General features: G+C 35.6%; 3 protein-coding genes across 5 annotated transcripts; 2 read left to right on the top strand and 1 right to left on the bottom strand.

Annotated features, from left to right (window-relative positions):
• The first annotated feature begins 4,948 nt into the window (after positions 1-4,948).
• On the top strand, positions 4,949-7,777 carry LOC142531421 (fructose-1,6-bisphosphatase, cytosolic-like). The gene is made up of 3 exons (XM_075637530.1): positions 4,949-5,466; positions 6,285-6,681; positions 7,196-7,777. Exons 1-3 carry the CDS (start codon positions 5,065-5,067, stop codon positions 7,594-7,596), a joined length of 1,200 nt encoding a protein of 399 aa, XP_075493645.1. The 5' UTR covers positions 4,949-5,064; the 3' UTR covers positions 7,597-7,777.
• A 3,930-nt stretch (positions 7,778-11,707) lies between these two features.
• Positions 11,708-13,825, bottom strand: LOC142531939 (costars family protein). Its single transcript, XM_075638221.1, has 2 exons — positions 13,698-13,825; positions 11,708-12,157 (listed from the first exon to the last, which is right to left on the bottom strand). The coding sequence occupies exons 1-2, from the start codon at positions 13,776-13,778 to the stop codon at positions 11,963-11,965; spliced, it is 276 nt and encodes a 91-aa protein (XP_075494336.1). The 5' UTR covers positions 13,779-13,825; the 3' UTR covers positions 11,708-11,962.
• A 2,045-nt stretch (positions 13,826-15,870) lies between these two features.
• On the top strand, positions 15,871-21,949 carry LOC142530910 (protein WHAT'S THIS FACTOR 9, mitochondrial). Of its 3 annotated transcripts, XM_075636830.1 has the most exons (8): positions 15,871-16,107; positions 16,262-16,423; positions 17,013-18,535; positions 19,533-20,118; positions 20,223-20,656; positions 20,754-21,259; positions 21,356-21,438; positions 21,620-21,949. In XM_075636830.1, the coding sequence occupies exon 3, from the start codon at positions 17,204-17,206 to the stop codon at positions 18,476-18,478; it is 1,275 nt and encodes a 424-aa protein (XP_075492945.1). In that variant the 5' UTR covers positions 15,871-16,107; positions 16,262-16,423; positions 17,013-17,203; the 3' UTR covers positions 18,479-18,535; positions 19,533-20,118; positions 20,223-20,656; positions 20,754-21,259; positions 21,356-21,438; positions 21,620-21,949. The 3 variants fall into 3 exon arrangements, with proteins under 3 accessions (XP_075492945.1, XP_075492946.1, XP_075492944.1); XM_075636831.1 differs by lacking the exons at positions 19,533-20,118; positions 20,223-20,656; positions 20,754-21,259; XM_075636829.1 differs by lacking the exons at positions 19,533-20,118; positions 20,223-20,656; positions 20,754-21,259 and having other exon boundaries at positions 21,356-21,949.
• The last annotated feature ends 703 nt before the right edge of the window (positions 21,950-22,652 follow it).

Raw genomic sequence — 22,652 nt, 5'->3', positions numbered from 1 at the left:
GATAACAAACTTATCTATGAATTCCCGGAACACACGATTCATTAAATCCATAAAAACCGCTGGAGCATTAGTCAAACCAAACGGCACGACTAGAAATTCATAGTGTCCATAACGTGTCCGAAATGCTGTCTTAGGAACATCTTCCTCTCGGACTCTAAGCTGATGGTATCCGGAACGAAGATCAATCTTGGAATACACATAACTACCCTGCAACTGATCAAACAAGTCGTCAATACGCGGCAAAGGATACTTATTCTTCACAGTAGCCCGGTTTAACTGCCGATAATCGACGCAGATTCTCATCGTTCCGTCTTTCTTCTTTACAAACAATACTGGAGCTCCCCAGGGCGACATACTGGGTCTGATATAGCCTTTCTCCAGTAAATCTTGTAGTTGTTCCTTGAGTTCTTTCAACTCTGTTGGAGCTAAACGATATGGTGCTCTAGAAATAGGATTTGTCCCTGGCATTAATTCAATGCTAAGATCTATTTCCCTTTGAGGCGGAAAGCCTGGAATCTCATAATACATCTGGAAAATCCTTGACAACGGGAATGTCTGAAACTTTCAATCGTTCTTCCCGTGTTGCATCAAGAGCATAGATCAAAAATCCTTCATTGCTGATTGACAACAACCTGAACATTTCCATTGCAGATACTAATGGAATTCGAGACTGTGAATCATAACCATAAAAATTCCATTTGCTGCCATAATATGGTCTAAATCTGACAACTCCATGGAAATAATCCACAGTGGCTCGATAATTCGTCAACATATCCATACCCATAATACAGTCAAAATCAGTCATGACTAATTTGATTAGATTTGTTATCATAATATTACCCTCAAATCTAATCACACAGTTCACAACTATCTCACGAGACATCAAATATACACCGGAAGGAGTAGTAACTGACACAGTATCCAACAAAGAAATAGTAGCAATCTCATGCTCATCAACAAATGCAGCAGATAAAATGAATGAGATGCTCCTGTGTCTATCAATATGCGTGCAGGATAATCAAAAACATAACAAATACCTGCAATCACTCCTCCTGGTGCATCCTGAGCCTGGTCCTGAGTCAAAGCATGGACTTGGGCTTGCTGTGGCCCTGGAAATGGCTGCTGAATAGGACCTCTGGGAGGTGGGTAACTGGACTGCTGAAATGATGGAGTAGGAGCATATGGTCTAAAGACTGGTCCACGGGGAACTTGACCAAGCTGCTGTGGCTGGAACTGCTGTCTCCCTGCATTAGGACATACCCTGGCGTAATGTCCAACCTGACCACAATTATGACAAGTCCCCTGAACTCCTATACATTGGGAACTAAAATGTCGACCACCACATCGATCACAATGCACAGTGCTAGACGACCCAACAGAACCTCTCCCTCGTGCACTGCCTGAACTGGAAGAGCTGGATTGAGACTTTTTCTTGAATTGCTTTCCTTTTACTTTGTACCTCTGCTGTTTGGGTTGTTGGTATGACTGTACAGGATGATATGGAGGTAAATCCACTGGCATTGACATACTACTTCCAGATCTCTGAGAAACAGATGATGGACCTGGTTGTGGGTCTCCTCTGAGCAAATTTGCTTCAATTTTCTTTGCCTTTTCCACTGCTTGAATATACGTATTAGGCGATCCAGTCATTACCAAAGTATGAACAGTCCGCTGCAACCCGTGTAGAAAACGTGATAGTTTAGCCTGATCATTCCTGGCAACATGTGGAACATAGGGCAAAAGAGCATAAAACTGTGAAGCATATTCCACCACTGATTTGTTTCCCTGCACCAACTGATTGAACTCTTCTTCTTTAGCAGCATAATATGATGGTAGTGCATATTCTTGGGTAAAGTGAGCACGAAAAGCATCCCAAGTAATAATTTCACCAGAGTCCTTCATTGCTTCCTCTGTGGCTTCCCACCAGAGTTGTGCTCGGTCTTTAAGTTGGTAGATGGCAAGCTTCAATTTAATATCTTGGGAATACTCCAACAAATTAAATAGATGATTTATACTTTTCAGTCAGCCTGCTGCTTTTTCTCCGCTCTCGTTGCCAAAGAATTTTGGAGGACGTAATTCTTGAAACTGAGAAATTATTAACTGCATTCCTCCAACTTTCTGTGTCAGCTGTTCCACTTCTTGCTCAATCGCTACATGTCTAGCTCCAGGTCTTTCAGGTCGAGGAGGTTCTTGGTTCACTTCTTCTTCAACATTTTGAGCGACTTGTCCTCGAGGTTGACCACGTCTACCTCTAATGATATCTGCAAGTCCTCGAACATTTTGAGCCTCAGATTCTTTCGCTATTTCTTTTCCTTTTCTACCTCTTCCTCCAGGTGCCATTCTGCAAGACACGAGGATTAAATCCACAGGCAGATAACAGGTAAAAGAAAGTTATAGGCAATTTCGAACTACATACCATGCCTAATCAGCTAGTCGTTCTAACGCATGTAAATTCAAGCAAATCATACCAAATAATTCAAATAAGAGCAAATAGTCAAACAGATGCACAATCATGTTATTTGTGTCTAGACTCAAGTGCCCTAGACTCTAATTCGAGCATATCCCAGTTACGCTCTGATACCAACTGTGGGGGCCCGTGCTCCTGATTAATCTTTAATGACAAAACAACCAGGATTTATTAATGTAAACAGCGAAAGCGATTAAAGATTTTCCTTTTGGGCCAATAGAAATTTCGACATGACCTTCCCGTAAGTAGGACATCCCAAAAATTTCCAAACCACACAAACAACATTTATATACTAGAAATAAAGTCATAACATCAATTCACAACCCTATAGCCGCACTGGCCAGGACTAAACACATATAGAGCCGGCAAGGCTCGATCACACAACTATCAATACAAAACATCGTAAAAATAACAGTACAGCTACACGGGGCATCTCCCCGGTAAATGTATAACTCCATAATATAGTATATATATATCTGAGAACTCTCAACCATGACTCGACGATTGGGCACCACTACCTGACGCTCCACCAGACGCGTCAAATCCTCCTGGATAACCTGATATGACATCAAAAACAACCGCAGCATAAAAAGAAACGAGGGGTCGGGCCCCAGTACGACGAACCAGTAATATTACGACAAATATAACTGACATGAAATAAAATCAAGTAAAATACAATGAAATGCAATGCAATGCGTGTCGGTAACAACAAAATAATGGATACCAAAGCGGAGTCCAAATGAAACGCATCAGCAACAGTAACAGTGGCCACCCGTGCCAGGACTGCAGCAACGTAATATCATGCCACCGCTCATCCATGCACGTAGCATCGAGGGTACGGGAGCGACCCGCTCAGCCCTCATGCAAGTCACCAGGAGTGCTAATCCTACCCACCCACTCCATCGATGACGCAACAACTCGATAGATCAATATCAATAGCAATCAAAGGAGTCAAGGGTCGAAATGCTATGCCACAATAGTATCAACTCAAATAAATGCGTGAATGTAATCACGTATTCATTGAAACACATAAGGCACGCCACAACTCATTACAAAGTACTTAACGTCATTTCACATCATATAGACGTCATAATAAAACAGTTCATGCGTACCTCAACTGACTTTAATTTACCACAAAATATCTTAAATCCTCAAGAAAGTCCGGTAAATGACAACTCAGACAAATCACCTGAATATTAATTTAAATGGTCTTATCATCATATAAAAATTTCAGAACCATTTAAATTCACTAAAAATCCAATTTCAACAATTTAGGCATTTTAAATTTCTAAATTCTCAATATTCGACTAAAATACCTAAAATCAATTATTTCTATTTTATCGTCGCAAAATATTCTTTTTTAGCTTTAAATGACGCTAACCTAATATTTATGTGACTGCGATAAATTCTAGGTTCACCATGTTATACCTCCAACTTGCACAATTCCGGAACCTACAACAATAACCCGATAATTAATTGTTGGAACTCAAATAAATCAAAATACCCAAAATTCGAAACCCTAAAATCTGAATTATACCTCTGAAAGTTTCGAATCTTGTTCTACGCTTCGAATTCGAGCTTTAAACAACAGAATCTAATGTTTCCTCCCGATTTTCCGGCGAAATTAGGCGGCGGTCTCCGACGGGTTTACGGGAATCGTGATTTTTCTTAGCAAGGGTGGTATCAATGGATAGCTCTCATCGAGAGGATTCCGAAACTATGCTTATTTTCGAAAATCGATGACCGACGGTGGAGTTACGGGCGGTTATAAACGGAAGAAAATTGTTTGACAAAGAATGAAATGTTTCGGCAGAGGGGAGAGAGAAAACGAAGATTCTCGTTTTTTTTTTAACTTAATTATATATTATTTTAATTTAATCCAATTGGGCTGGTCTGGGCCTTAAGACTTTTGGGCTCTCACGTAAAGAAAGAATATTAAATTTTACAGATACTTATTACATGTTATCCGATGTACACGGTGACGCGAAGAACTATTTTACGCTATCAAAGAGCAAAAACTAATATTAATCAATTACATTTTTATTAAGACATTAAGTTTTTCTAGCTTTTGTAGAATAAGATAAGAATAGTTTGACTCTGCACATTTTAAAAATCCTATTACAAAATCTTGCCCTTTTTAAACTTAGTACAAGTATTTAAATGATTTCATATCCACTTATTAATTTGTGTGTTACAAAATAATAATTTGATTTTTTTAAAAAAAGAGAGAGTCGTGACAATTATGTACAAAATTTGACCTTTCATGAACTTTAAAAAAAACGGTTAGATTATTTTCAATATATAGCTTATAGTAATATTTAACGTTTATTTTATGAAAATTTTAAAAATAACCGTAATCAAACTAATTTTTTGAAAAATAACACTTCCAAAATGTATTTGGATGTGATCAAAATTATTTTGCTTATTTTTTCGTTTATTTTATTTGTTTTGAATTTAAAGCAACAAAGACTTTATAGTCAACTCTCGATTCTTTATTTATTCCCCTTTTTTGGATAGAATTTTCAAGCCAAGAAATACCCCAAAACTGAGCTCTGATGCCCCGTTTACACTCATCCTTAATGCCCTACTAGACTGAGATGTGCTCCGCTACCATATTCTTGAACCCCATCTCCAGTTACCCTTCAGCACCACACACTTTCCCCCCAAAACTTCAGAGTTTTCAGCCAAGATTCAATTTTTGTGCTTTACCATTAAAGAAGATGTCTAGTCTTGGTGGGTTTGACTTCAAAACCAGTGCTGGTGGGAACTATAGTGCTGTTAGTGATGATGATGGGATTGTTACGCTGAGGGAATATATGGGGAAAGGAGGAGAAAATGTGGGAGATGAATTGGTGGTGTTGTTCAGTCATTTGGAGTATGCTTGCAAGAGGATTGCTGCTCTCGTGGCTTCACCTTACAACTCCACTCTTGGTAAAAAATTTGGTGCTGTTGGTGGGAGTGATGACAGGGATACGCCTAAGCCTCTTGATATTGTGGCTGTAAGTTTATTGATCAATTGTGTTGTTGAAGAATGTTAAGTTTATTGATCAATTTTGTTGTTGAAGAATGTTACTGTGATTTGTATGTGTTTAAATTTTCATAAAGCTACATTTGGGTGTACTTGTTTGTGAGTGTGTGCGTGTGTGCGTGAGATCCTAATTGGGGAGGAACATTGAGTTTTCTTTCCTTGATAGTTTGGTTTTGGCATGGGCGGACCTGGTAGTTAGTTGATATTGAAGCTTTATGTTTTTTGAAAGTTACATCTGCTTTCCATGCTGATTCTGCCCACGCGTTTGGTCGTTGCGTCGTGGCTCTGTGTAGGGTTACATGGATTAGTATCAGAGCTTGTCACTGTCGACTAAAGTCAAGGTTTAACCCCCAAGTGCAGGACGGATCGGTGTGATTCTTCTTTGCATTGGATGTGAGAATATCAAACCTTGAAATTATGAATTTAAGATAGAAAAGGCTGTGATATTGTTGACCTTGGGGTTTGTATAAGTTTAAAGGGTGTTGATTGGCAGAGAGCTCAGCTACGTTTGCTTATTGCTGTGATGAAACACATATAATTCCATCAGGCTGCTAGTTTGAAACAAGCTACCTTATCGTTTACAACATGTTCTTTAAGTATGAATTACCTACTTCCAATCGGAAAGTTTGTATGTTTTATGTTGTAATCGGTAATCCCATGCAAGACTAATGAACCTGTATTTCTCTTCGGTGTTGTCGCCATGCTTGTTTCACCGTACATTGATTTATTAATAACTAGATGTGAAAGCATGCGTTATTCTGATGTTTTCAAAATATTTTTTGGATGTAGAATGATATAATATTGTCATCATTAAGAAAATCTGGAAAAGTTTCAGTAATGGCCTCAGAAGAAGACGATGCTCCTGTTTGGCTAGCTGATGATGGCCCTTTTGTAGTCGTATTAGATCCTCTCGATGGATCCCGAAATATTGATGCCTCTATTCCTACGGGAACAATTTTTGGTATCTATAACCGTCTCATAGAACTCGATCATCTGCCAGCAGAGGAGAAAGCGATGCTGAATTCCCTCCAAAGTGGGACTAGGCTTGTGGCTTCTGGATATGTTCTCTACTCATCTGCTACAATATTGTGTATCAGCTTTGGGTCTGGGACACATGCATTTACCCTCGATCATTCAACAGGCGACTTTATTCTAACACATCCACACATAAAGATTTCTCCTCGAGGTAAATTTTTTGTATATGAACATCTCATATCGTATGCTGCAGTGAAGCAAAAAACAAAGAAAAGCCTATGCAAAAACTGAAAGTAGGCTGCAAATGAATACTTCCCAAACTTTCATATTCGACTGCGTGCTTGAATGTTTTTAGCCGGCTCGAAATGTTGGCTTTAAGCTTGAAGTTGGTCTTTTAAAAAAAAAATCAGTTTGACTCGGAATACTAATTCAAGTATCACTTATTTTGGTTCGAATTTTAATTATTAATATCTATTAAGCAAAGTCTTGCATTACATCTGGAGCTCGTGAACTCGTTTGATTATATGTAATAATATTTATATTCAAGTTTTTGGCCTCGAATTCGGTTCAAGAATATATTTCAACATGTTTGAGCTGAGCTTTCATTCAATAATTTTGCATACAAATTGGATAATAATCAAGTTGACTCGATTCAGTTGTAGCCCGATTGAAAGCTCATCACTGATTATTGCTGTAACATATATATTTGTTTTTTACTCTGTCAGGGCAAATCTATTCAGTCAATGATGCACGATACTTCGACTGGCCTGAAGGTTTAAGGCGATACATAGATACTGTGAGACAGGGCAAGGGTCAGCACCCTAAAAAGTATTCGGCCCGGTACATATGTTCACTTGTTGCTGATTTCCATCGGACGCTGTTATATGGCGGACTCGCGATGAATCCAAGGGACCATCTTCGCCTGGTCTATGAAGCAAATCCGCTTAGTTTCCTAGCTGAGCAAGCCGGGGGCAAAGGCTCAGATGGTAAAGGTAGAATCTTGTCCCTCCAACCGGTCAAGCTGCACCAGAGACTTCCTCTATTTCTTGGAAGTCCAGGTGATATAGAAGAGTTGGAGAGTTATGGAGATGTACAGCAGAAGGTGAATCCTGGATATGAAGTTTGATTATATAGTCGAGTTTTCTGCGTTTTTTCAAGCAGTTTAGTTGGTTGTTCTTTGGATACCCAGGTATATGTTCCAATAGTGTACATGGTAGAAATGTGAAAATGATGGACTCATGTAAAAAAATGTGCCTCCTTTTGAACGGATATTTGTCAACATTATTGTAGCTATCTCATTTCTTGCAGTCCATGGGGACCTCGTACTGGCAATTCTTGAGAAGAATGGGAATATGATTAAATTTAAAAATATAAATAAATGACGATATAATTGTACCATATCATATAAAAATTAGTTAGCTCAACTTTAATTAAATAGTTAAATTATACATGTAAATTACAAATATGATTAATATATATTTAATATATTTGTTTATAATTTATTTAATAAAAAATTTAGTTCCAAAATTAATTAGTTCACAACATATGTCTAGAGACGTAACATATATAAAATCAAATAACATTGATTTTATTATCCTATTAATACCTTATTTATATATATATATATATATATATTAAAAAATAGAAGAAAAAAATATTTAGATGTGAGCCAGAGTTGAACAGATTCTCTACATCTTTCCCTCTTCCTCCGCCCCACTCCATCCCACGTACGCACACTGCCATACACTAAATGTAATGTCCGAGAATTACTTTTTGTTAATCTGAAATGATTTGATACTAATGGATATGATTATATTGACATGATAATTGAAGGCATGAAAGAGACCTGGAAAATCATTGCATGAGATTTGGTTTGGGATTGCATGAACTTGAAATTGTTGGCGTGGTGTGAGACCAGAAGGTCTCGCGCATATGCGCGAGGAGTAGGCGCGCATATGCGCGAGCTATGTGAAAACCAAGATGAGCGGACAGAACATGGCGCGCATATGCGCGACTTGACGGCGCGCATATGCGCGAGGTGGCCAGTAACCCAAGTGCGAAGACGGAGAGTTGGGCGCACATGCGCGACGATGCGCGCGCACATGCGCGAAGGGTCCAGTAGCTAAACTTCGGAAATGAACTTGCGCGCACATGCGCGAAGGAGGACGCGCACATGCGCGTAGAGGAGCAGGGGCCAAAGTTCAGAACAGAACTTTTGGCGCATATGCGCCAAGTGGTGTCGCGCATATGCGCCAGCAGTTACAAAGCAGAGCGCCGAGACCAGTAGGCCTCGCGCATATGCGCCGAAGGAAGTCGCGCATATGCGCGAGACGTGTATTACAAATAACAAGCCACGTTTGTCAAGACATGCATGGATATATATATATATATATATGTATATGTACAACGTGCAATCAGGAGGAAATCGAGAGAATCTGAGGAAGGAAGCTTCAAACTTTCTGTGTCGTGGAAATTTGGATTTACGAGAAATTCGTCTGTCTGATTTTGAATCCTGACTTCAGTACTGTGTTCCTATTGACACATGCTACAACTGGACGTAAGTTTTGTTACGTTTAGATATGATTTGAAATTATGATATGGTCAGAATCGAATATGAATCATATATGGTGTTTCTGTTATAGTAGACATCGTATAATTGAAGTCAGATTGAAGAACAGACTGTTTATGTAATTGTTATGATTTTCAGAGTTGATTTGATTAAGATTCAATATCAGAGTTGTACTGTTATTCAGATTATGAGTTGTACTGATACTGATGATGAGTTCTGGTATTATATTTGTGATGTTGAGATTGACGGGTATATCGAGACTGTATTGTTATGCCGTCGAAACATCAGTAGATTGATATTGATCAGATTTTGTATTGATTGAGATTGTATCGTACTTTGTTGACATGGATCAGATTATGTCTGGATTTGAGTATTGATCAGAACAGGTCTTAAATTGAGTTGTACATTGATATTGTGCATATTTGATATTGTCATTGCCAGATTGGGTATGGACCGATTGGAATGCGAGACTTCGTCTTCGTCAGACCGAGAAGACAAAGGTATAAATCAATGTGAATCGGGAGATCGACTTAAGTCATATTGGACTTGAGTTTCCCTAAATCACATACTTGTATGTTATTGCTTTTCATACCTTTGTATTATTTGAATGAATATGCTTTGGTTATTGATTTATAGAACAACATAGTATAGCAGATAGCTATTGAGTGAGAGTCACTGACAGAAGGGACCAGATTAGGACAGAGTTGTTAATGGCCCATTGCACATTGTCAGAATTGGCAGACCCGCCTAGTCTTTGGCAGAACCGCCATGGCAGAACCGCCGAGTCACTGGACTTTTGGATATATATTGATAGATTGAGGAGAAGACCAACTCCTATTGCAGATCTTCAATATAGACAACCAAAGTCTGGGACTAAGAACGTACCACCATCTAGCTGGGGTAAAGTAGGTGGGAGAACGTTGCGTTCTTATTCAGATCGGGATCCCTAGATTAGAAATGAGTCGAGTCTGAGTCTGAGAGTCACATAGTGTGATTTCTTATCTGATATTGAATTATGTTCCAGATTGCGGTATATATTTAAAGTATAATTGATAGTTGATATCGATTCATGTTTCTGATTTAGATACATGTTTTGTATATCTGATTCATGCTTTTATATTGTTTATATGATTGCATGTATACTTGATTTATACTGGGAATGTAATTCTCACCGGAGTTATCCAGCTGTTGTCTTGTTTGTATGTGTGCATGACAACAGGTGGGACAGGATCAGGGTCAAGAAGAGAACGAGGTAGGACTAGTTAGCGTGGAGATCCGGGCTCAGAATTAAATTAGGTTTCAGCACTGATATGTAGTTGAACCTAGTTGAATTATCATAGACAATACAAGACTTGTATGTTTATGCTTAATATGTAATTCAGATTGATTTACATTACGTTTCCGCATTGTATTTAAAAAAAAAAAAAATTAGACTTTGTGTATTATAATCGATTGAATAATTCCCAAGAATGATTAAAATTGGAATTAACGTCCGGTCCCCACACTAAAACTACACATACAGAGAAGAATCTACTTGAAGCGATGCCAAAAATTTGTGTGAGACGGTCTCACGGGTTGTTTTTGTGAGACGGGATCTCTTATTTGGGTCATCAATGAAAAAGTATTACTTTTTATGCTAAGCGTATTACTTTTTATTGTGAATATCGGTAAGGTTGACCCGTCTCACAGATTAGGATCCGTGAGACGGTCTCACATGAGACTCACTCTTAAGCAATATATGGTGAAGTATAATGGAAGTTCCTTCTACTTTCCACCAGCAAAACGCCATGTCCACGGTGCTTCAATGACTGTGGACGAACCCAGAGGATTTTAAAATAAGTTAAAAATTTGTGTAAGACTGTCTCACGGATCGTATTTCGTGAGACGAATATCTTATTTGGATCATCCATAAAAAAGTATTATTTTTTATGCTAAGAGTATCACTTTTTATTATGAATATCGGTATAGTTGATCCGTCTTACGGATAAAGATTTGTGAGACCGTCTCACAAAAGACCTACTATTTGAATAATAGTTTTGGGAGATAAAAAAAAGATACTACTTATTTTGTTACGAGTTACTTTCTATTATGCATATTGAATAATGTAATATTTCGTTTGATAACTATTATTAAGTTATTCTTGAATTTGATATCTGTGAATTATATTTATCAAGTTTAACTAAATTTAAGGATTTGAAAAGTACGTGAATGACAAATATAATTGTTAAAATATAGATGTATTATAGGGATGAAAACGAAATGAATAAGATTCAAGTATATTTAATATCTTTCGTTTTTATTCTCATTTATTATATTGATTTCTACTAGACATTCGTTTTTATTTTCATTTATTATATTTATCTCTATTGGATATTCAACTTTCAAACTCATTTTTATATTCATCGAAAAATAGGATATTCATATTCTACTCAAATATCATATTACTACCTACAATTATATTTTTTTCAAACTTGAATTTTTCCAACGAAAGTATGGATATTTACCAAATTCTTAAAAGAACAATAAGAAAAAAGATTAATAAAAAAATTGAACATTATAGAAGAAATAAAAATACATTAGAAATAATTTATCTCAACTTCATTATCCAACAAAAATAACATCGACTTTATACTAATAATTTTTTTTCCGTTTCATCCAACTATCATCATTCAACAAAAACATATTATAATTAATAAATATATATGTAACATACACAGGTTCAAGCCACCATAGTTTTCTTAAAAACAAATTAAACACAATCAACGCTGCAAGTAACTCAAACCGGGAGAGTTAAAAGAGAATGAAACATACAACACAAAAGAATACAATATTGGAGTTTACAATCTTCAACCAATGTTTCATTCGATAGACTAGAGCAACAAGTTTGCCCCCTAGTTGGAAAGGGAGCTTTGTAGAAGATATATTAACTTTTCACAGGGACATCACTTGATGCTGCTTCGGGTTTGAGAGTTATTTCGACGTTATCATGAACTCCTTGCAATAATAGTTCACCATCATAAGTTAAAAGCTTGCGTTTTTTCGCTGCACGTAATGTTCCAACTAAAGCTTCAAATATGTTTGCACACCTATCGTCATTAAATAGCACACCAAAGGTGACCTTCAAAATATAAAAAGAGGACATTGCAGCGTACGAGTTAGAAGATCTAGAAGATAGACAATCTTTGTAACTCAAATTCAATAATCTCCTACAAGTTTTTCTGTTATGGTCTGTATATATTACAATATACAAAATAAATAATATTCTGACAAATGAAAATTCACGTTTGTTCACAGATTCACACTACACACAGGCATTCATCTTCTTTCTACAACGTTGTGAACAACAGCGTATAGAACCTTTTACATCTATTGATGAAAATTCACACAAAGCAGTAAACAGAGAAGTCATAAAGTTTTAAAAGGAGAACTTGAAAAAGTTTAAGCCGTTCAGGGTATTAAATGAGCAGGACTCTCTCTCCACGAGGGATAATGAGGTAACATTCTATGTAGTTATTTCATCTGATGCATCTTTTCAACGACTTCACCATCTTTTTTTCAAACAAATTGTCAAAACATTAGGAGATACTAAACCAGTATCACACCAATAGTTCAATTGATGTCTGTCATCTCACGTTAAGGATGCATACCATATATATTTTGGCACTCCTGTGCAGATAATCCAGGAAATTGTAAAATTAAGCAAATTTGTAAAATATGAAGGGAATGAGAGTTTTACTCAAGCTGGAAATTTCTCCATCTTTCAATAATACATAACTGTCCTCAAATACAAGAGGAAACGGTTGCCTATATCAACCTATCATATGCAGGCTATTCTTGAAAAAACCATCAATTTAGAAAGCAATTTGCATCAGTTTATAAATTGGAAGAATGATTGTAAAACCAGAAAGCATCCAAGCTATTTCTGAGTCCATTGCCATTTACAAGACAGCTTCCATTCAGTTCAATTAATAAAATAAGAGCTTGGATGTTTGTAAACATATAGTACGTGAGATGGTAATCATGATATCAATGATTTATAACTTTGAGTGAGCAGTAATCCCAAAATTCACCTCTTCTTAGAACAGCCATGAGTTTCATGGTTCATCCTCTCTAATTCATGAAAACTTATTAGTAGCTTGTTAATTGCAAGAGCCTTACCCTGAAAATTCGATTATACCCAAACTATTGACATGTTACACTGGATAAGATTTTGGTCTGAAAAACTAATACAGAGGCGTACCTCAAGATCTTAGTTATGATATTCACTGAATTTTTGACTCAACGGTTAAAATAACAAAATATGCATTCATAGAGATTCAGAGAACTGCATTCAAAGCTAAATAAGTTTATTAATAAAATAAAATTTTGAAACATATAAACATTTATTTAGTCACAATTCAACCACAGAGCAGAGTCAATATTTAAGAAAAACTAAATCTTGAACATTACATCAACAAGCAATGCAATGTGAATATGGTGATCGAGTGGGATAAACCAACATGGATCTGAATCAAATCAACCAAAACATTAAAAATGACTAATCATAGAACAAGCAACGCGAAGAGAAAAATAAAAAACGTGGGCCTAAATCAATCAACGAAAAAAAAAAACTTGAGTCTGAATTAGATCAAGGTTTTCAGGTGAACTCGAATCTGTACCTTGTAGGAGCCATCGCCTTGGGGTATACCCAGACGTTTGATCTCCTCTTTTAGTCGGCCCACCTCTTCTTCCACGTTCATCGTTATTGTGTTCTCATATTGATTTTAGCTGTGCATTTATAATTACCCCTGGTTGGTCTGGGCGATGCAATGTGGGTAAAATATTTTTTATCATTATTGATGGATTAAAGTGAAATTTGACTAATTATGGAGGGACTAAATTGATATCTGAATTGTTGAAATAAAAAAAATAAAAATAAAAGTGTGTGTTGAAATTGAAAAAAAAACAAAAGTGTAATATTAATATCATATAATGGTAAAATTGGAAGATTGTGTGTTGAAAATGGAAAACAAAAAAATAAAATAAAAGTGTAATATTAGTATCATATAACGGTAAAATTGGAAGAAAAAGTTGGTGTCCTCTCTAGATAGTTATTATCATATCCATACACTTAACAATATAATATAGGTGGAAACTAAAAACCAACATTATTTATCTTATTGGTAGGATAAAAATGAACACTATCTAATGTTAAATATATATTGTCGATTTGAATAAAAATGATTTTTTCTTATAAAAGATAATATTTTTTATATATCAAATTGAGTCATACAAAATTGATATTCTGTTAAAGTTATTCCCAGGGTTGGAAAAACAATCACTACGGTTGTTATTATTACGATTTTCTTCGAAATTATTCACCTATTTTTATATTTAAATAATTTTTTAAGAAAACAACCCCTTGAAATTGTATTGAAGGTATTTTTTAAATTTCAAAAATTTGTGTCTCACGAGTCGTATTTTGTGAGACATATTTCTTATTTGAGTCATCCATGAAAAAATATTACTTTTTATTGTGAATATCGGTAGGATTGACCCGTCTCACAAATAAAGATTCGTGAAACCGTCTAACAAGATACTACTCTTTTTTAAATTTACAGTATTGATGGTACATCACTTGGGTTTTGGGTAACAAAAAGGCAGAAGAGGTTGGATAATGAATCCGACATAACCTTGTTTTTTCTGAGATTATTTTCTTTTGACATTTTGACAGTGTGATTATGTATTCAATTGGTGGGTATCACAAAACGCAGTGGTGGAGTTTGAGTACTTATATGTCGACATTCAGTTTTTAGTCCAATTTAACAAAAAAAACTTAGAAATAACTCATTTATTTAATTGGATAAAAAATTTCTTTCATGTTAGTCGAATATCTAATTCTCTATTGAATTTGGAGGAGATTGTCATCCCTAAATAAATCGGAAATTTTTTGTAACATTTTATGGAAAATATTTTAATTTTCAGGAAAATAAATTAACGCAAACAAATTACCATGTTTTGTGACTGTATTCAGTTGAAAAGTAACCATGTTTGGAAAAAAAAAAACAAGCTTACACAATTACATTCAATGATAACCAATAAAATTCTTCCGAAATACGATATGATTAATTCCAAAATCTAACAAAATTTCAATTTGTAAACAAAATACCTTAAAAGTAGTGAATGTTGTACAAATCTAAACTCAAAATAGACATCGTAAAGTTTGAAGCGTTAAGAACATAAATGTATTGAGGAAGACGCAGCCTGTCTGCTTTGTGAAATTATGTGAAACGATAAATTGCGAGCTTTTGAGTTCGGGCTTCACTTCTTTATCAATGATGGACCAAACTTCAGGATCTCCTAGCTTCTATATCACATCCACAAAAATCCTATATACAAAAATAAATACAGTCCTGGTGGGTTAAAACTATAAATTTTTTTAAAAAATTACCAAATTGAAATGTGCATCGTAAATTGTGAGATATATTGGAGCACATAATAATCCAATCAATTTACAAATAATAAAGATGTCATCTTTTTCACACAGATGAACAAATCTATTTCTCTTGTTTGAGCAAAATATCGGTCAAACGAAAACCGACCGAATCAAATTAAATCGGAAATTTAGTTCGGTTTAACTGGTTGTTTTTTTGAAAATATCAATCAAATCGATTTATTTGGTTAGGTTTTGGTTTTCCAACACAACATCAACCTTATATATATATATATATATATATATATATATATATTGGGCTTGATCTTATTTATATTTCTTATTTTTAAGGTTTTGGGCTTTAAACAAAAGTCCATTGTTATTTACATGTCCTAAAAAAACTACTTGGACTTCATTTAATCTAATCAATTCAGACTTAATCGTTGCCTCAATGATCAGTATTTGTCTTCTTCAGTTCTTCGACTTTTATTCATCGTTCTTTCTCTTCACTTTTGCCCTAACCTTAACTTTTCAACCAATGGATGATGGGAATCGAGACGAGAAATCGAATTTTGCTCACTGATTGCAACCTAGTGCCTCAAATCTCCACCCCATTAATTGGTGCGAAATCTTCCAACGATTTTGATACGAATTTTGTAATCTGTAATCATTTTTATTTTAATTTTTATTATTATGCAAAATATGAGGCATTGAGATGTATTGATTATGCATAAGTTAGTTTGTTCATGTTTTATAAGTATATTGTCTATTAGCAGAAATTCTATCGAACTTCTCCTACCTTCGCTGTAGGTTTCCCTCCTACCTCTGCTGTAGGTCTTTTCTACTCCGACCTTTCACTTTCCCCAACTTCTCAAGCTGGTTTTCTTCACAGTTACCAACTCTGCGTGATCTACAACCTCTCAAACATGAGAAATTTATGCGGTCTCAGATTCGAGTTGCTCTAAAAACAATGTATGTTTTGCTACCGTAACTTTCGGCAATTATTTTGTAGGTTCGTTGGAGAGATTTTTTTTTTTGATTTAATTGCTAATTATGTGAATAATGAAACTTCGAAGGGTTTATCGGGTTTGAAGGCATTCGGTATACTGTAGATGAAAAAATGATCGTCTTTTTTGAATTCTTTAAATATCAAATACTGAGTTTTCTAAGTTGGTATTGTCACTTCTTCTCACATGTTATGTTGCGGGAAGATGAAAGACGGATTTGTGGTGAATTGTATGTCAATTTATTTTAGGACAATCATCATTCACATTGGCATTTTATTACTTTCAGTGTTAGCCTTTCAAATGTCAATTTGAATATGGGTACGGTAACTTTTTGTCTGAGTTCTTGTTCGGGCTACGTCAATTAAGTGGCACCTTTTAAATTTAATGACCAAGCAAGGAACTTAAATTGGTTTTTCTCCTATCATTCCTCTTGCAAATATTCGAGCTTGTGTGAAATTAAAATTTCTTTGTTCGATATAATTATGTTTTCTGGTATCATCTTGCATTTGGATGTGATGCTCATATGTACGTTTTGGCCTTGTCATATTTTTCAGCTGGGTACGGGTATCCCGAGACTCCGATCACGTGTATGCGAGAGATATTTGCTCATCATTTGGAGTAAAAAGAAGTAAATTTGTATTTCATTTAAGCCTTTGAATATGCTTCTTGTTTCCCTAAATGTTTCTGTTTTCTTCAATTTGAAAAATCACCAATAGTTTCTGAAACATCAAGCTGTTACTACCAAATGTCCAACAAAATCAGAAACCCTCAAACGGTCTTTCACAAACTCCTGTTCTCGGCTTCCCAAGTCCGAATCCTTCCTTTATCTTGGCACTCCTACTTCCAGAAACAAACTCATGTGAATGTGTGCATGAAATGGAAAAAAGACTCATACTTCGACTCCATTGATTCCATTCACAAATCCCGTCAACTCAAGCCCATCATCTCGATGAAAAACTTCTTTATATCCTCTTCCTCTTCACCTTATGACAACTATTCTATTCCAATCTCAGCCGTCTCCAAGAAAGGCTTACACTTTGGTTTAAATATAAAAGTGGCTAGGTTCTTGAGGAGCTATCCTTCTTTTTTTGAGGAGTTTAGTGGGCCCCTTTACAATTTGCCTTGGTTTAGATTGACTCAGAAAGCCATCGAGCTTAATAAAGAGGAAAGAATGATTTATGAAGTCTTTAAAGATGATATCTTGGGTAGATTAAAAAAGCTTATCTTGATGAGTGGAGCTAGAAAGGTGATTCCAATGAAGGTAATTAAAGGCTTGCACTGGTATTTAGGGTTGCCTGATGAATTTTGGGATGACCCTTCGGATTATGTCAAAGGTAACAAGTGTTTTCGCATAGTGGACGTAGAAGATGGACTGAAGGGTTTGGCTGTTTTTGAAGGTAATGATGTTGAGAAGGATGGGAAATTTTGGTCAATAATGCAGAAGAATGCAATGAAGAATGGTCTATATGGTGGTGGTGCGGATGAGACAATTGCATTCCCATTGTTTCCCTCTAAAGGACTAAGGCTGAAACATAAGATAAATGATTGGTTAAACGAATTTCAATGCCTCCCTTACATCTCGCCTTACGATGACTTTTCTTTCTTGGAACCAGACAGCGATTTATCTGAGAAACGGGTTGTGGGATTGCTTCATGAGTTGTTGAGTCTGTTTGTTGAGCATGCTGCAGAAAGAAAGGCTTTTTTATGTTTGAGGAAATGCTTGTGTTTGCCGCAGAAGATTCACAAGGCATTTGAGAGGCATCCACACATGTTTTATTTGTCGATGAAGAATAAAACTTGCACAGTTATTCTGAAAGAGGCTTATTGCAATGAGCTTACTATAGAACCACATCCTCTGGCAGAAATAAGAAAGAAGTACATTGATTTGATGAAGGATTCGGTTGTAATTTTGAGGAATAGAAGTTTGAATAGTAGAAGGGCATTTGATAAAGAAAACTTTAGTTTAGAGAATATGGATCGCGTAGATGAAGTGACTGGTACAAACAGACAATATGCTTGAACTAAATACTTGTTCACATGATGTGATTGTGAAAAACTCTCACACTTACAATACAAGGTAAGTACTGGATCATGGGTTTTCTTATTATATCCTATATTTTAGGAGAACCTCGAGCACAGAATTGGTGTGCGCTGATGTATTTGTGTGCTTGGTTGCAGAAAGAATAATATTGAATTTATCCAAGACTCATTTTAATTCAAGGTTTTATGATTATATAATATTGTTGGTTCTTCATATTCCAACTTTACACCCGAAGTGTAACGATGATATAAAATTTATAACATTCCTGTGTTATAACTTGGTTGTTTGTTCGATCCCGAGGTATATGTTCTAATAGTGTACATGGTAGAAATGTGTAAAAATGATGGATTCATGTTAAAAAGGTGCCTCTTTTTGAACGGATATTTGTCAAGATTATCGGAGTACCTCATTTCTTGCAGTCCATGGGGACTTTGTACTGACGATTCTTGACAAGAATGGGAAAATCAAGTTCATATATAATTTCAGTTTTTTATAAAAAAAAGAAAATTCTAAATTGTTTCTTTGTATCAATTTTTAAAATTAAATTTTTGACTTAATCCATGTGGTTATGGTGTTATCATCTACCTGTTGATTTGGTTCAGTGTCTAGATGAACTTTAAAAGTTTTCATTGTCGGAAATGTTAATTCTAGTGACTAGCACTCATCAAAACAAGCTAGCATGTGGGCCGTCAAAACAAGCTAGCTAATTTACGTGAGATGAATTAATCATGTTTATATTTGAAATGAAAAGTAATACTTTTGGTATAAAAAATAATATTTTTCCATAAGTTGAGTCGGATAAGAGATCGTCTCACAAAATTGACCCGTGAGATAGTTTCACATTAGTTTTGTGTTGTTTTTAGGGCTTTTGGATGTAATTATTCCAGATAAGTTTATATATATATGTATGTTTTAAATAAGAAATAAGTTTATATATCACTTACAAGCATAGAGTTCAATTTTAGCTACATTATGTAAAATGAAAATTGGTAATTAATGATATCGAATAAGTTGTACAATTATTCATATAAAGTGTAGAGAAGATCAGGGATGACTCCGGCCTCCGGGTCCCGAATCAAAGTTTCGAAGCCAGAATAGTTTCCCTCTTTGGTGTAGCCTACCGATGCAACCGTGGAAGTGAGTTCAGAACTTAAAAGGATGTGTTTGATATTTTGAGTTCATGCCAATGGAAAAATTAATTTAATGTACTGAATTTTGATTTGAAGCAGTATTGATCATGTACATGGATATGGTGGTTTTGTGATGCTAAGAGTTGCCCTGTGTGAAGTAATTGATTCTGTTGAATTATAATTTGTATTATAATTGATTAAATGATTGTTCTTTGTTAATGTTAATATTACCAATTATAAACGGAAAGGACATTATGAAGCTCGACATAGTATTGTGTAGTGAAGTGAAGTAGCTTCAAAGGGGATTCATTTCGAATTGTCACGCCTTCTTGAGTTCTTTTATCTTTAGAAAAATTCAGTTGTGAAATTATTGCAAAAATATTGTTTTTCTCAGTGGGTTGTTTGTGCTGGTTAAGTACACGTGCCCTAATAACTTTTGGTTAAAAAAGTTAATTCTGTCAGAGTGGAACATGCAATGGCATTTGCGATGTATGAACTTCTAGGATTTTCTTGTCCTTTCTGATTTCTATGACGTAGCACTTATCATGTCAGGATCACATTGATTAGTTTCTTGTAGTTTGGTGTATTTACAGATTGAAGGAGATGTTTTGGCCATTAAGAAAGCACTTGTTGATCTCACCAGTCGCCTACAAGTGTCTCCACCACTTGAGAGAACAATCATGCATGGAGCCAGACCTTTTGAGGTGGAGTCTTTATCAATTCCACCCATGGGTTTACCTACGCAGCCAAGTCCAATGCTACAATTTATACCTTCAAACTCAATTAAGCAAAATTTAAGAGATGATACTTTGCTATCAGCACCTGAAAAGAGTTCTACAGTGGACCCTATGACATCTCAAGAAGAAGTTGTTTTTAAGATACTATTCCCGAAATACCAAGTTGGTGCTATTATTGGCAAAGGAGGATCAGGTGTCAGGGCTCTTGAAAGTGAAAGTGGCGATTTCATACGTGTTGGGCGTGCTTAGCTGATTGTGATGAAAGGGTAATAACTGTTAGTGCTATGGAGGTATTTTCAGTTTTCACTTTCACGACTCTTGTTTTGTTTACATGGGCACATGTGTTGATGCACCCCCCCCCCCCCCCCCCCCCCCCAATAAAATCAGGTATTTTGTTTGTTAGGGAAAGGAAGCGCAATGATTTCAGAGATGAGAAAGGTAACCGGTGCTGGCATATGGATTATTGGTGGCAACCAAGTTCCTAAGTGCGGCACGGAAAATGACGAAGTTGTTCAGGTTCAATAATTTTGAATGCTTGGAGTTTCACTTGCTGTCTTCAACGTGGTCATTGTGCCTTGTGTGCAATGATTGTTATGTAAGTGTTAAATTGTTGTTGTACTATTTTTGGGAGTTGATAAATGTTCAAGATGCTCTCAGTAAGGTGACTGCTAGATTACGAGATAACTTCTTAGTCTGTAAAACCGTCTATTGGAAGTGGAACTATCCAGAGCAATCCTTATTTGAGAGTAAGAGATCCTCTTCCACTTGGGTTGTATCCATCTTTTGGCACCTCCAACAATCTTAATGAGCTCTAGTCTTTGCCCCAAGGTATAGATCAACAAACTTCGTATAATATTGACCGGCCTCTTTCACCTAGTTTATTGTCATCATTGGTAAGAATTTTATGAATTTTTCACCATTTCCTCTTCTGTATCTATCTTTATCATTTCGCTGATTTTTTTTTTGGTCGGGTGAATGACTGTTTGCAGACAATTTCTAGAGAAAACCAGGGGAATGCTATGGAAATGGACAGAAAATTACATTTGATTCATGGTGGTGTTGAACTTGACAGGTCGGTACCATTTGACTTTCAAAACCCTGGTTATTTGTAATTAACGTATTCTAGGTTATCTTTGTTATTTTTATATTTTGTTAGTGAGAAATATATTAAATTTCTGATGCGCTGAGTGTTCGTGAAAAATAATGCTAGGAATTCCTAAGTATTGCTCTGTTATTTCTGTTACCTTTGGTAGGCATGCCTTGGAGTGGCAAGGTGTTTTTCGTCAAGGTAAAAAAAGAAACAATTATGAACTGTGGAAGTACATCACTATGTGATATTTCATGCTTGTGAAGTATGATATCAGTAGTTCTGGAATTTGATGGACGATAAGTAATCATGATCATGGTCAGCTGGTTTGCTTCATGTTACCCTGTATTCTGTAATAAATCTGAGCATCATTTGATGGGATTTTGCTTCGAGATTCTTTTTGTAATCATTGAGTGCTACTTGCTATATTACACTCGTGGTTTGTACTTGCTTCTGACACTCTAACCTTCATTAATAGCTTAACTACATTAATTTTTGGGATCTCCTTTTCACCTATGCGTGTAATGTTAATCAAAGAAAAATCGATTGGCCTGTTGTAATATTGAAACTGGTCACGCCTGATCAAGGCTAAATGCCAAATTTTATTTTATTCCTGACAACATTTTGTCAAAATAGGAGACTAATTATTACTTATTAGTTGTTACATAGGATACCCTGAACTTTCTCTGTATCTTTTTTTCATTTTAAGATTTATCATGGTCATGGCCCATCAAGTAATGTGTTGCAATTCTATTTAAGCTGGACACTTTCCTGCTGTTATTATGTTCTACTCTTCTTGAAAGAAGCATATTGTTTTGCTTCCACCAGTGTATCAGTCAGTGAGGCTTAATCCTAGCACCGATTATTACAAGGATATCATTGATAAACCGATTATTATCATTGATTTGTACATTTGAGTGAGCAGTAATCCCAAAATTCACTTCTTCGTAGAACAACCATCATTTCCATGGTTCATCCTCTCTAATGAAAATTTGTTAGTCGCTTGTTAATTGCAAGTGCCTTACCCAAACTATTGACATGTTACACTGGATAAGATTTTGGTCTGAAAAACTTATACAGAGGCGTACATCAAGATCTTAGCTTTGATCTTCACTGAAGTACATAATATGTATTCGTGGAGATTCAGAGAATTGCATTGAAAGCTAAATAAATTCATCAATAAAATAAAATTTTGAAAT

The sequence above is a fragment of the Primulina tabacum genome, chromosome 17, assembly GCF_025594145.1.
Source record: "Primulina tabacum isolate GXHZ01 chromosome 17, ASM2559414v2, whole genome shotgun sequence".
In the NCBI taxonomy this organism is placed as follows: domain Eukaryota; kingdom Viridiplantae; phylum Streptophyta; class Magnoliopsida; order Lamiales; family Gesneriaceae; genus Primulina; species Primulina tabacum.
The sequence above is the reverse complement of the archived record's forward strand: the minus strand, read 5'-3'. Positions and strand labels throughout refer to the sequence as shown.